The 13,731-nt window shown below is 37.1% G+C and overlaps 1 protein-coding gene across 1 annotated transcript in view; it reads left to right on the top strand.

Annotated features, from left to right (window-relative positions):
* Positions 1-13,731, top strand: part of FYB2 (FYN binding protein 2) — a 65,680-nt gene that overhangs the window by 33,749 nt on the left and 18,200 nt on the right. The window contains exons 7-8 of the mRNA XM_089515240.1: positions 3,602-3,734; positions 3,841-3,881. Of these exons, the coding sequence (XP_089371366.1) occupies positions 3,602-3,734; positions 3,841-3,881 (174 nt within the window). The remainder of the gene's footprint in view (positions 1-3,601; positions 3,735-3,840; positions 3,882-13,731) is intronic.

The raw sequence follows: 13,731 nt of genomic DNA, 5'->3' as shown, positions 1-13,731 counted from the left end.
CTTAATTTGAATCCCTGAAACGATTTGGAAAGGGGGGGGCATGGTTTTTGCCCATTTAACCCGTGTCAAAAAGTCGCTGGTATAATGGGGTGTTTTTGGGCTGAATCGATTTATTTGAAAATAAATTGTTTCAGCTCAAGTGGGAACAAAGTGGAATCTAATTGGATTTGAATCTGTCTTGGTTCCCACTGGCAGCAGCTTTCCCACCCATACCTCCATGCTCCGTCCTCAGTCCTCTGCCCTCCCGGCCTGCCCCTCTCCTTCCACCTCAGCCTCTCCTCCACGCTTGGTATGGCCAGGAAGGATGGAGGGAAGCATGGCAGGGAAGCTGCAGCTGTCGCTTCCTGCACCAATTCTTGAAACCAGTGCAAACTTAGTGAGAACTACGCTGTTTGCTGAACTGGTTTCAGGAATCGGTGCAGGAAGCAAATCAAGAGGTAAGTGGGAATGAGACCTATATGGAGCAGGAATGGATAACTGCCACAGATACATTGGGCCTCTGTGGGACCTTTGAGGTCTAAAACACTCCTCCACTAATTTTGTTCACTAATTAAATTTCCTTCTTTTATTTCCATGAGTATGTGAAAAGAGACTTTTAAGGGGTATAGGGGTAATGTTGCCCTAGTCTTGCCTTCTCAACCCATTGTAAACCTAGGAGAGTCTTTTACTTTCAGCAAGGAATTGACCAAGAAGGTAAAAAAAAAGTTTTCGCTTTCCTGGGATTAAATTATCTCCTAGGGAGATATGGTAAAAATGGTCCCCATGTTCCATGGGTTTTGTGAGGACATTTTAGATTAGCCCCACCCCCAAGAACAGCTTCTTAAAAGAAAAACCCTAAGGGTTGCTGTAGGCCTCTATGAGTTGCAGAAATTACTCACCCCTGATGTGGATGGAGCAGAGTAATTTCCTGCTGGGATAGACAATGCAAATCTTCTATAGAACTGTTGTTGTAAAAAAAATGTGAAACTCAGCGGAACTTGTGCTTTAAAAAAAATTAAAGAGGTACCATTTGTTTATCTAAGCCATAAGGTTTAGATTATTGAAAATAGAGCAGGGCTCTATATATACATGTTTTTGTGGGTATAGTATAATTCTAGAGCTCCTCTGTGCAAAAACCTATCTTGTCGTATACATTAAGTCCTCCTCCTTTGGTTTGGTTCACTGACAAAAGTTTGGATTGAGTCTAATTTTATGTGTATGTTATTTGTGAAACTTCTCAGACAACTTTCCTGTTGCTAATGTAACCTGCTTTGCTTTCAAATACAAAACAGTCTCCCAGTGTGTGTGAGTTAGAAATTGGGCTTGTTTCATGCTGTTACATCTCTACCAAGTATAAACACTACTGTGCTAAAGCTTAACTCAGCTGTTAGATGTATTTGAGTCTCTTACTAAAAATCATTAGTCTTCCTCAGCAGGATTTGCATGGCAGTGGAGAGAACATGGAATGAGATTATTGGCTGTGTAGGGAGGGTTAGAATACTCAAAGGCCATGTGAATCCATGTGAATGCAAAAGAATGGTGTGGAAACCATGCCCTTCCTGTTCTGATTTGGAAGGGACAGTCTGGATTAATCCCTTGTTGTCCTACTTTTTCTTTTTCTTTTTTTTAAAATTTTTATTAGTTAAAAAACACCAAAGCAATCTGATCAATCATTTATCATTTAAAACATCACACTTAACATACACCTTCCAATTACATAAATTATGATACTTGAGGGTCATAGATACGATTTCTGTGGTTCTTTCATCCATTCTTGTTTTCTTTTCTCTTCTCTTCTTTCCTTCACGGTACCTTCTCCTTACATAATTCAACTTTCCATAATCCTTCTCCTCCTCCATCTACCAAATCATTTCCCATTCTTCTTACTTACTAACATTTTCCTCCATCCCCTCTCTTACCTTCTACATAACCTGCCTATACCTTTCATTCACATCTCCTCACAAACTACTTTTTCAACTGCTTTTAAAATATCCTAGCAACTCTCTCCTCCTTCCACTTTCCCTTGTTGTCCTAAACTTGCACCAGTTGTAGAAAACTGAGTTCAAAGTGCAAAAGCAGTTTTCACTAATTTAATTCAGCAAAGGGGAGCTGAGAGGAAGGGCACAATCCTGCCCACCCCCATAGGTTCAAGCAAAAGCAAATTGTTGTAGTCTCTCCTAGCTTTTTGTTCTTCCTTAATGATAACTTTAGCCATCTTGACCACTCTCATGGTCGTTGGTCACACATGTCTCAGTTGTTATCTGTGAAATGTTGGAGGCTATGGAAAAGGTTTTAACAGAATATTTTGTGTGGATGTTTTCATCCAAAAGGAGTAGTAGGAATCTCTTCTCTTTTTCATCCCTTAAAGTTCCATCCCTTAAAGGCTGTTTTATTCTATTTCAAAACTTGGAAATAAATATGTCTCTAATCACCTTATTTATTTATTACAAATGCAGCCCTTGTTGTGTGCCATTCAAACAGGTGGTACTTTTGCTGCTGTTGCTGCTGCTGCTTAAGATCTACACCGTTTTCTCAAAAGTTTTTAAATTTCTTTATATTTTACTACCCATCATACGGAATTATATAAAACTGTATAGACAAATACTAATACACATTTTCCTTTCTGTAGTCATAACATTATCAATAATCAATACAAATCAAACTGTTAAGTGAAAAGAAGCAGCAGAAGCAGAAGAGCAGAGAATCTAGATTTGAAGTATTTCAGTTTAAGTATGTTATATGTCATGTTATAGAGCATAAGAGGTTATTACCATAACACAAAATCAATTCATTTCTTAATCTAATCAAATTTGGGTTAAATACATATTTGTTGCCCCTCCATTCCTTCCAAATCTCTGAACCATCTACCTTATTGCCAAAATGTTTAATTAATAAATGTTCCTCTTTTATCTCTTTGTCTTCCACAATGTTAAAACTGTCAGGCAAAGTGAACATATGTGTATATTCCTTCTTTATGTAGGTTTAAGGGATACAGAAAAATGTGTTAACTTCACTTCATTCTTGGGGTCTCCTTGAGGTTTATGTATTCTTGGTGTTCCCTGTCTGAAACACACTGTTCAGAACAATGTATCATCATCATCATATATTCTTTTATATGGTTGCTGGCCAGGTTAGTGCTAATTGTATGTTACTGAAACATGATGGCGATGTGTGGGGGGAGAGAGAGAATTCAGCTTGTGCCAAGTTCATCAGCTACATGTTGACTTTGTGGTCAGTAAACTGGTTGTTAACATGATGTTATGTCAGATGAGAATGACTTTCAAGAGACCACTGCTAGTGCAGATTTTTGAATACAGTCCTGGCAGCAGCCCACTGGAAATAAAGTGGATGATAGCGACTGTAAATGTTGGCTGACTGTTAGAATCATAGAATCATAAGAGTTGGAAGAGACCACAAGGGCCATCCAGTCCAACCCCCTGCCATGTTCTTCAATAAGTTTTGAGTAGGTATCTACAGAAACCCTGTCAAATTCTTGATGGCTTTCCCTCATATTTGCAGAATTCAGTATTGTTTGTTTGTGCAACACTCTGCTTTGCTACATCATGCGTGTATGTCTTCTACCTGAATTCAGGGAAGCTTATAGAAGGTAATTCTGTTACAGTTTCAGATGGTTATGTGTGCCTGGAAAACTTGAGAGCAGATGAAAAGAAAGCAAGCCTGGGCCAAACAGCTCCCAATCCAGTGGAAGCTATGGAAGAAGTGTATGATGATGTGGAAGGACTACAAAGAGACATGTGAGTGCTCTACAGCAGTGAAGCCTCTGCAGGTTGATTTGAACTTCAAACAGTCGCTTTTAAAGCTCATATTTGATGCAACACTTTTGAACATTTTCTGTTGCAGACAAGCCTGTGATGCCTACAGCTCATTCACTTCAGACATTTGTAAGTGTGAAAGTAACATATTTTTTAATAAATAAAATGTGAACAAAATGGACCAAACAGAAGGGGCATATACAAAGCGAGTCCTGGCTCAGAGATAATTGCAGGATCAGCAGGTCAGCTGAAGTGCTAAAACAGATTAAAATGTGTATCTCTTTCAATGCTAAAATGGGAAAGCAATTAATGCTAAGATTGTTTGTTCTGAAATATATACCCAGGTGTTCATTAAAGGTAAAGGACATGGCAGCTCAGTAGTTAAGACATCGGCTCTGACGATTGCAGGGTTGGCAGATTGGCAGTTTGAGACCCAAGTGTTGCATGACAGAGTGAGTTTCAATAACTAGTCCCAACTTCTGCCAACCTAGCAGTTTGAAAGCATATAAAAGTGCAAGTAGATAAATAGGTACCGGTACCACTTTGGTGGGAGAGTGACAGCATTCTGTGTAGTTATGCTGGCCACATGATCACAGAGTTGTCTTTGATAATGCTGGCTCTTCAGCTTAGTAGTGGAGATGAGCACCATCCACTACGACACAACTAGACAACCTTGTCAAAGGGGAAACCTTTGCTTTTATGTTTTAGTCCTGTTCTTATAAAGGCTAATCATTATTCCAGTACATTTTGTATATTCTGGAAATATCAGATTTGATGTCTCTGTCTACAACAGGGATGGGAATAATGCAACTCTGCTGATGTTGTTGGACTGCAGCTCCCAGTAGTCCTTACCACTGGCTAAGGTTGCTGGGGTGTGTTTTCAATAACATTTGAAAAGTCTCAGGCTAGGGAAATGCTATTTAATAACAAGCAACACCTGCTGAAATTCTCTCTCCTGCACACACATTAAAAGGATAGGAAGCATTTCCAGTTTTCATTCCGGCAACTCTACCTTCCAACAGTTATATAATAATTTCTGTACAATAAGTTCTGAGGTTAGTTTGTAACTTATATTTCTCAAATCTGTATTATCCCTCTGAGTTCTGTGAGGTCCCCAGAGCTTGATTTGGTTTTCTGTTTCAGGCAAATATTTAATGATTATAATGCACTTAATAAGGGAAACCAACTAGACTGAAACCTAATGTAACATAATAGTTGTAGGCATGACCTGTGCATCCTAGGTCACATCTTGATTGAATTCACACTTCTCTCAGCCCTGTTTCATATCTTTAAAATGGGCATGGTAGTCCATCATAAGCACTTTTCAAGAGCTTGGGAAAGTTGTTTCATCATCATCATCATCATCATCATCATCATCATCATCATCATCTACTTCAGCTCCCAGAATATCCCAGTCAGTAAGGCCACTGGCTGGGATTTATTGTCTGAAAAAATGAATGATTAAAAGGAAAAGTCCTTTCTTTAACTTACTGTATATGTGCAAGGGTCATCTATACATAGTATATTATGACTTAATGATTGACAGAGGAGCTGGGATGTTAGTATCTTATCATTTCATCCTTGCAAGAAAGTACAAATGATTCCTGCAGTGTTCTCCTCACCACAAAAAAATAAAATAAAATAGAAATTAAAATGAGTATTTATCTGCATAGTTATCGCCTGATAATTCACATATCCTGAAATGTTACAGGAAATTATTTTACACAGAAATATACATGGGTGTTTGTGTTTGCATGAGAGAGAATTGTGGGGTTTTGAACAACAACAACAAAAAATCCCACACTAATTTTGCCAGACCACTAAATGTGTTTGCAGGATTTTCTATGCAAAATACAACAATCTTGCCAGCAAGAGTCATGTCCAACAAAACCCTTGTTCAGAACATAACAGTTGTGCACAACAAAACCATGTGGCTATTTTGTAAATGGAAGATTGTTGTTGGGGGGGGGAGTTGTACAAGGGTTTACTCTGTTTTTTGTACAAGGTTGCTGCATTGTTTGAAAACACAAGAATATGAATCAAGTACTGTGCAAAAATTCTTTCCACTGTATTATGCTTCCCAACTGAGTGTCCTGAGAGTCAGGAAACCCATTTTGCAGCCAGGAAGTGAGTGACATTAGATATTCTCTCATTCCCTACATGGGATGACCTTGTGAATTTTGGGGTGGCATCACAGTAACAAGGACTGTAGTACATATATTCAAGAGAAACAATTGGGAAAAATCTTTTTAAACTAAAACTTTCAGATAACTGCATAAAAAGATTCCCCTTTATTAAACAAGATCTGGGCCAGTAAGTCACCCAAGGTCACTCAGTAACCTTGTGGATGAGCAGAGATAGTTACTTGCTTATCTTTTACTAGAACCAGCCATAGTTAAAATAAAATGTCCAAGGGACATCATTGTACTGTCAAAGGAAAAAATGATTCTTTTATGAGAAACTGATTTGCTCATAATAATACTTAATAGTAGCAATTCTCTGTGCAGTGGCTAAAGTCTTGGTAATACATGGCTTTTAATGTACTTTTATGTCAATGTTTTATTGAAGGAACAGGATAGTTTTTAGTCTGCTCTTCTGGTTCAGTTATTTTTATAGACTCTTTGTCAAGGGATATATGGACTGTGTAGCATTAGCAAAACTTATTAAAATAGGTTAGTATTTTTAAGAAACTAGTTAAAGTACCACATAGGCATAGCTCATTTAACATGTCTTCATGTAAAAGTTTATAGATTGAATAATTCAGTGCTTATTGACCATCCAAATGTTCTTAAGTTTTATTTGGGTATAACATGTGGGTTTTTCTCCTTGTATTGTGTTGGGAATTTTCAATCAATCTGATTTTTCCTTCCCTTTTTCTTATGTCCCTGGTTATCATGTCTTTTTATATCTGTTTGTCAGACATTAGAATCATCTGACCTGCAGGCCACAGTCCCAGCCATCTGGGGACAAAAAGGACAAAAATATGTAGGTGCCTCTGACACCTTATTTTGCTCCTCACCCAACAGTATTATGATACTGAAAATGGACCTCTGACTACTTTCAGTTTTGGTTTACTTTGTCCCCTTCCCCCAGTTTTCTGGGATTCGGTGTAACCTGTAGTGCAGTCCAGGGTGGGCATGGGCCCTCTGATTCCTGGAGCTAGCCTAAACCTGGTCTATCTGCACAGTCAACAGAAATACTGACGTCTTAAAAGGAAAATGGTTTTTAGTGTCTAATTGCATTCTTCTGGGATCCAGAAGAGATTCCTCTGAAGATCAGTTTGATGCCTTAAAGAATGCCCTTTATAGCTGTCTTTTCAAAAGTGGTTTGTGGGGTACATCTAATATAACAATTGTCATTGCTAGGTATCTAAATGTCTTCTCTGAGCATCTAACTGCATCTTAATTCCTCTGGAACTCCAGGTTCTTAAGAATGGTTTGTTATGTTTCTTTAATAATTTTCTCTGCTTGTTGCTTTGATCACATCATTCCTTTATTATTATCCTTTCACTGGCTTCCCATTCCTTGTAGAATCCGATATAAACTTCTTTTGCTGACCTTCAAATCTCTCCATGGTTTGACACCTTCTTATCTGGCTGCACATGTTCTTCCATATCATCCAGGCCATGCTTTGAGATCTAGTAATGTTGGCTGTTGACACAGCAGATGTTTTCCTCTTCCTCCGCCCAGATCCTCCCTTTTTCCCTTGCTGCTCCCCATTCATGGAATCTCGTTCCCCTACATCTCCAGACTGCCACCTCTTTAGCCAGTTTTTAGTCTGCTCTTCTGATTCAGTTATTTTTGTAGACTCTTTGTTTCCCTAAATGTTTTGTTTAGAGAAGTGTTCCACCTCACAACTTGATTCAATGATTATTACGTATTTGTTATTACATATCTGTCTTTTGCCATATTTTAAGATATACTTTAATGTTCTTATTCTTCTGTTTAGATTGTACAACTTAGGCAGGTTTTTATTTTATTGCATTTTGTTTGTTTTTTTTTTTTTAATTTTATTTTGAGTTAAAATTATACAACCTCATTGTCATACAACAACTCTGTTGCATATCTATTACATCTTATTATCTGTGTTCCCCGCAATTACACTTTTAGATTACAAAATCAATCTCATCCTTGCATATATATACAATGTTTACATAATTCACAGAAATGCTTTATCTTATTAATTTCACATTATTACTCTTTAGTAATTCCCCCTTGTGAAGTGTTATACTCGTCGTGTTACTTAATCTTTTAACCGCCAATATTTTTTCAAGAAGTCTTCTATAATTTTCCAGTTTTCCACTTCTTCCTTCCTATTTTTTATTATAGATGTCAAAATGTCCATATTTTTTAATTCCAAAACCTTATGTAACCATTCCTCTATACTTGGTAACCCCTTACTTTTCCAACTTTTTGCAATTAGTATTCTAGCAGCAGATATGAGGTATAACATAATTTTCCAATATTTTTTCTCATTGTTTTCTCCTAGGAAAGAGGTCATATTCAGTAAGTACACTTCTGGTCTCATAGAGAATTGTATTTTTAACATTATTTGTATAACGTGGTGCACCTTTTCCCAGAATTTTCTAATTTTCCTACAACTCCACCACATATGGTAGTGTGTTCCTTTCTCATTTTCGCACTTCCAGCATTTATTCATTCCTAAGTTATACATTTTAGCAATTTTTACTGGAGTGAGATACCATCTATTAGTGACCTTCAGATAATTTTCCTTTAGATCTTGTGCTACCGTAAATTTGGCTGTTTTTCTCCATGCTCTTTCCCAATTGTCCATAGATATCGTACGTCCTATCTCCTGCGCCCATTTTGTCATACTATCAGTCACATTTTCCCTTTCCAGTTCATAACTCATCAGTTCTTTATATATTTTGGCGATCTTGCCTTTTTCCTTCCCCCATAGAATTTTTTCCAAATTATTTTCTGTTGTTTCAAAACCTATTTTCTTTATGTCCTCTTTATACTTAGATTTTATTTGTAAATATCCGTACCATTGTATATTTTTCCCTTCTTTTTCAAGTTCTTCCTTCGTTTTTAAATCTATTTCTCCATTTTCCTTTATTTTCAAAAGGTCTTTATATCTTATCCAGTCCTTCTTATTTTCCCATCTTCCAAAAAAGGCCTCCTGGGTGGATACCCAGAGAGGCGTTTTTTGGTAGTAGCGTTTTTTAATTATATTCCATATTCTTAGTAACGGTTTACGAATCGCATGGTGCATAAAGTCTATATTAATCTGGTGCTTTTGATACCATAAGTAGGCATGCCACCCATATCTCATATTACATGATTCAATGCTTAATAGATCAGGATTATCTACTTTCATCCATTCTTGAATCCACACAATCACACAAGCCCAAAAATAAATCTTTAGGTCAGGTAGGGCACATCCTCCTTTATCTTTATCTTTTTTTAAAATTATTTGTTTGATTCTTGCCTTTTTCCCTTTCCACAGGAACTTTTTTATTTCTTTATTCCAATCCGTAAACATTTTGTCCTTAGTAATGATGGGTATATTTTGATAAAGGAACATTAGTTTCGGCAATACATTCATTTTTATAATTGCCACTCTCCCCAACAAAGAAAATTCCATCTTATTCCATGTCTGTAGGTCTTTCTTGATTTGAAACCAAACTTTTTTATAATTATTATCAAATATGTCTAAATTTTTATTCGTCAGCCATATACCTAAATATTTTACAGTCTTTACCACTTTAATTTGTGAGATATTGGCTAATTCTGTCTCTTTTTCTTTTTTCATATTTTTTGTAATCATCAGTGTTTTTTCTTTATTTATTTTAAAGCCAGAATATTTTCCAAATTCCTTCAATTCCATTAACGCCGTATCTATGCTTTTTAGTGGGTCTTCTAGGATTATTATCATATCATCCGCGTAAGCACGGAGCTTATATTCGTATCCTTTAATCTTAGTTCCTTTAATTATTTCATTATCTCTTATTGCATTGTTAAGAACCTCAAGACATATTATAAAAAGTAAAGGAGAGAGTGGGCAACCTTGTTTTGTCCCTTTTTCTACAGGGATATATTCAGTTCTTTGACCATTAATTATTAACTGAGCCTTCTGTCTTATATATAATTGAGATATATTTGCCAAAAAGTATGGTCCCATACCCATACTTTGTAACACATTCAACATAAATGACCAACATACGCTGTCAAAAGCTTTTTCAGCATCAACGAAAATCAGACCCATCTCTTTATCTTTATGTATTGTATAATATTCTATTATGTTTAATACCGTTCTTATGTTGTGCCTCAGTTGTCTTTCTGGCAAAAAGCCGTTTTGATCTTTATTAATTATCTTACACAGAGCATTTTTCAATCTATTTGCCAATATTCCTGTAAATATTTTATAATCTACATTTAACAAAGCTATTGGCCTATAGTTTGACATAATCGTGTTATCCTTTCCTTCTTTCGGGATGAGAGAAATATTAGCAATTTGCCACGTGTCTGGCGTACCCTCTTCTCTGATTTTATTAAACACTATATTTAACGCCTCCACCATTTCTTCCTCGAAAGTTTTATAAAATAGGGGAGAAAAGCCATCCGGCCCAGGGGATTTACCTTCCTTCATTGATCTTATTGCTTGTTTAATTTCTTCATTATTTATCGGTCTTTCCAAGTCTTCTATCTGTTCCTTTGTGAATTTGCTTATTCTTTTTTTCTCCAGATAATTTCTTATTTTCCCGTCTATGTCTCCTTCCTTTTTATTATCTTTAAATACTTCTCTAAAGTATGCTGTAAAAGCCTTCATGATGTTGCCTTGTTTAGTAATAGTTTTATCTCCTACCCTGATTTTGTTTATCCTTTTGTTTTCTCTTTCTTTTTTCAGTTTGTATGAAAGCCATCTTCCAGTTTTATTTGCTCCTTCAAAATATTTTTGTCTAGCGAATTTTAACTTGTTGGCTAGTTCCTCTGTGTTTTTCTGTTGTATTTTATTCTTTAATAGCATATACCGTTTCCTAATCTTATCACTATCTCTATTTTGATTTATCATTTCTTCTAATATTTTCAATTCCTGTTTGTCCTCCTCCTCTAATTTTTGTTTTTGTCTTTTTATTTCTGCACCCCTTTTTATCAAAAGACCTCGTATCACAGATTTAAATGCGTCCCACACTGTTTTACTATGTACTTCTGTAGATAGATTTTCTTTAAAGAAAAGTTTTATTTCTTGCTTCATGCTTTCTTTATATTTCTCATCTTTAATTAATTTGTCATTTAACCTCCAATACCATTGTTGCCTTTCTGTGGGAATTTTCCATGTTAATTCTATTAAGTTGTGGTCAGATAGCCACCTCGGCGCTATCTCCATTTTTTCTATTCTTAACAATATATTTCCAGTAACTAAAAATAAATCTATTCTGGAGAGAGAGTTATTAGAGTCTGACTGAAAAGTAAATCCTTTTTTTTTCTCGTATAAATGAGACCATACGTCTATAAGTTTATTTTCCTCTATCATCTCGAAACATGCCTTTGGTAATCTTCCCTGATTGTCCTTAATTTTTCTTTTAGATTGTCTATCTCTCTTAGGTTTCAGGACTCCATTGAAATCTCCAGCAATAATCAATTTATTTCCATTGCACTTTGTTAAGTCTTTATTTAATCTTTCAAAAAAAATATTTTTATTTTCTAAGGGAGCATATACATTTACAATTTCTATTTTTTCATTTCCAGTATTAATTTCAATCGCCACATATCTTCCTTCCTTATCCTTAAAGATCTCAGTTGCCTCAAACTTTCTGCTCACGTATATTGCTACCCCCCTTCTCCTCTTCTTTTCATCTGCAGAAAAATAAAGGCTTCCTAATTTCGGGTTTCTTAGGTATTTTGTTTCGTTTCCCCTAATTTTCGTTTCCTGTAAGCACAGTATGTCTAACCTACATTTTTCCAAATAATGGAATATTTCCCTTCTTTTATGGTTTTTATTTAACCCCTTTACATTGAACGATCCAATTTTAATTCCTCTCGTCGCCATTTTTTTTTTTTTCCTTCTTTTTGTATTTCTGTGTCCACTCACCCTTCTGTTTGGTTTACTTCGCCTTCCTCTAACTCTTCCCCTGTCAAACTTTGTCTGTCTAGGTCAATGTTCAAAAGCTCCTCCTCCCCATCTAGTCCTAATAAATCTGTATCCTTGTTATATTTGTTTCCTTCCTCCAGTTTTTCTTCTATGTTTCTTTTTCCTTCCTTTATTTGTTCCTCCTCCTGTTCCTTTCTCGTCTGAGCTCTTAATTTCTTAAAGAATTCTTTCGCCTTCTCCACAGTGTTAATTTTGTATCTCCTTTGCCTAAATGTTAGTGTAATACCTTCTACTTTTTCCCAACGGTACCTTATCTCCTTTCTTTGTAAGAATTGAGTAAGAAACCTATATTCTTGCCTTCTTTTCAACACAAAAGCAGGTAGATCTCTAAATATCTCAATTTCTTTGCCTTCAATCACTAATTTCCCTTCATAACTTGCCTGGCATAATCTTTCTCTAATTCTTAAATTTGTAAAACATATGGCCACGTCCCTTGGTAAATTTCTTTCCCTTGCAAATGTCGAGTTAATTCTGAATATTTTCTCAATTTGTACATCCAAAAATTCTTCTGCCAATCCCATAAATTTTGCTAATTCTGGTACTAAACTTTCAAATAATTGTTCATTTTCTTTTTCCGGTAGTCCTCTAATTTTAGCACTTCTTTCCCTGTATCTTATTTCTTGTAGAAGCATGTCTCTTCTGTCCTGATCTCTCTCTTTATTCAATTTCTCTGTCCTCTTGTCTAATTCTTTAGTTTTTTCTATTACCTCCTCCACCTCTTCTCTTATATCTGTTACCTCTCTTGTAATTTTGTCTACTATTTTTGCTATTCCTTCGATTTCCTTATGCATATCAGCCCTAATTTCATCTCTTGTTTCCTTAAGTTCTTGTCTACTCTGTATTTTAAACTCCCTCAACTCTTTTAATATTGTCATAGATATGTCCGTTTGCTTACTTGGTAATTCGATTGAACCTCTTCTTGTATTTGAGTTTGAAAATATTTTTGTTTGTCCAAAAGTTTGTGTTAGAGTCTGTGTTCTCGATCTTGTGCCCATTGCCATATCGATTGGCTTTCTAAATTCCAATTCAATAAGCGGAAAGCTGAACTCAATTTACTTATAAGTCTAACTTCCCCCCTTGGTCTATAATCTTTTTCCACTCCCCCAATCAATTGAAGATAACTTAATTTGCATTTAGAAGAGTAACAATCAGTCCGGGCCAAGTTAATGTGTAATTGCTAAGGAGTTTTCCTCCTCACTTGCGCTTGTGTGGATGTTAATGGGAACTAATGGCAGACTGTAACCAAAGGCTTTCTTATAGTGAAAATGGCTACTCTTCGACCCTCTCATCCCCCACAACTGATTCCCCTACCGAGAATGTGTGTCGGAGGGAAGCACAGGCCCCCCGCGAGTCCACCACAGTAACCCCCCTTCGTGGAGTGGATACCCAGGTACCTAGTCCGGACCCAATTTAACACTATAAGAGTGGCTAGTGAGTCCTGGACTCACTTCACCAATCGTCTGCCTTCCCAGGGAAAGGGGGCGTTCCAGCAGCAGTAAGGTCGGAGCACTCTTCTCTTCCCACCGATAAGCCGCTGGCTACCTTGGGTCTGAGAAAAGTTAGAGCTGTGTGCCCTGTTGGTCCGGCTCCGCCCCTCCTCGCCGCCGCAGACGCCGCCGCCGGTGGAGTGGTGAGCGTGGGGGCTATAAGCCCAGTTGGTCCGGCTCCGCCGCTCCTCGCCGCCGCGGACGCCGCCGCCGGTGGAGTGGTGGGCGTGGGGGCTATAAGCCCAGTTGGTCCGGCTCCGCCCCTCCTCGCCGCCGCAAACGCCGCCGCCGGTGGAGTGGTGAGCGTGGGGGCTATAAGCCCAGTTGGTCCGGCTCCGCCCCTCCTCGCCGCCGCAAACGCCGCCGCCGGTGGAGTG

The sequence above is a fragment of the Sceloporus occidentalis genome, unplaced genomic scaffold (genome assembly GCF_023333645.1).
Source record: "Sceloporus occidentalis isolate IW3139 unplaced genomic scaffold, rSceOcc1.0.p SCAF_3, whole genome shotgun sequence".
Taxonomy (NCBI): domain Eukaryota; kingdom Metazoa; phylum Chordata; class Lepidosauria; order Squamata; family Phrynosomatidae; genus Sceloporus; species Sceloporus occidentalis.
The sequence above is the reverse complement of the archived record's forward strand: the minus strand, read 5'-3'. Positions and strand labels throughout refer to the sequence as shown.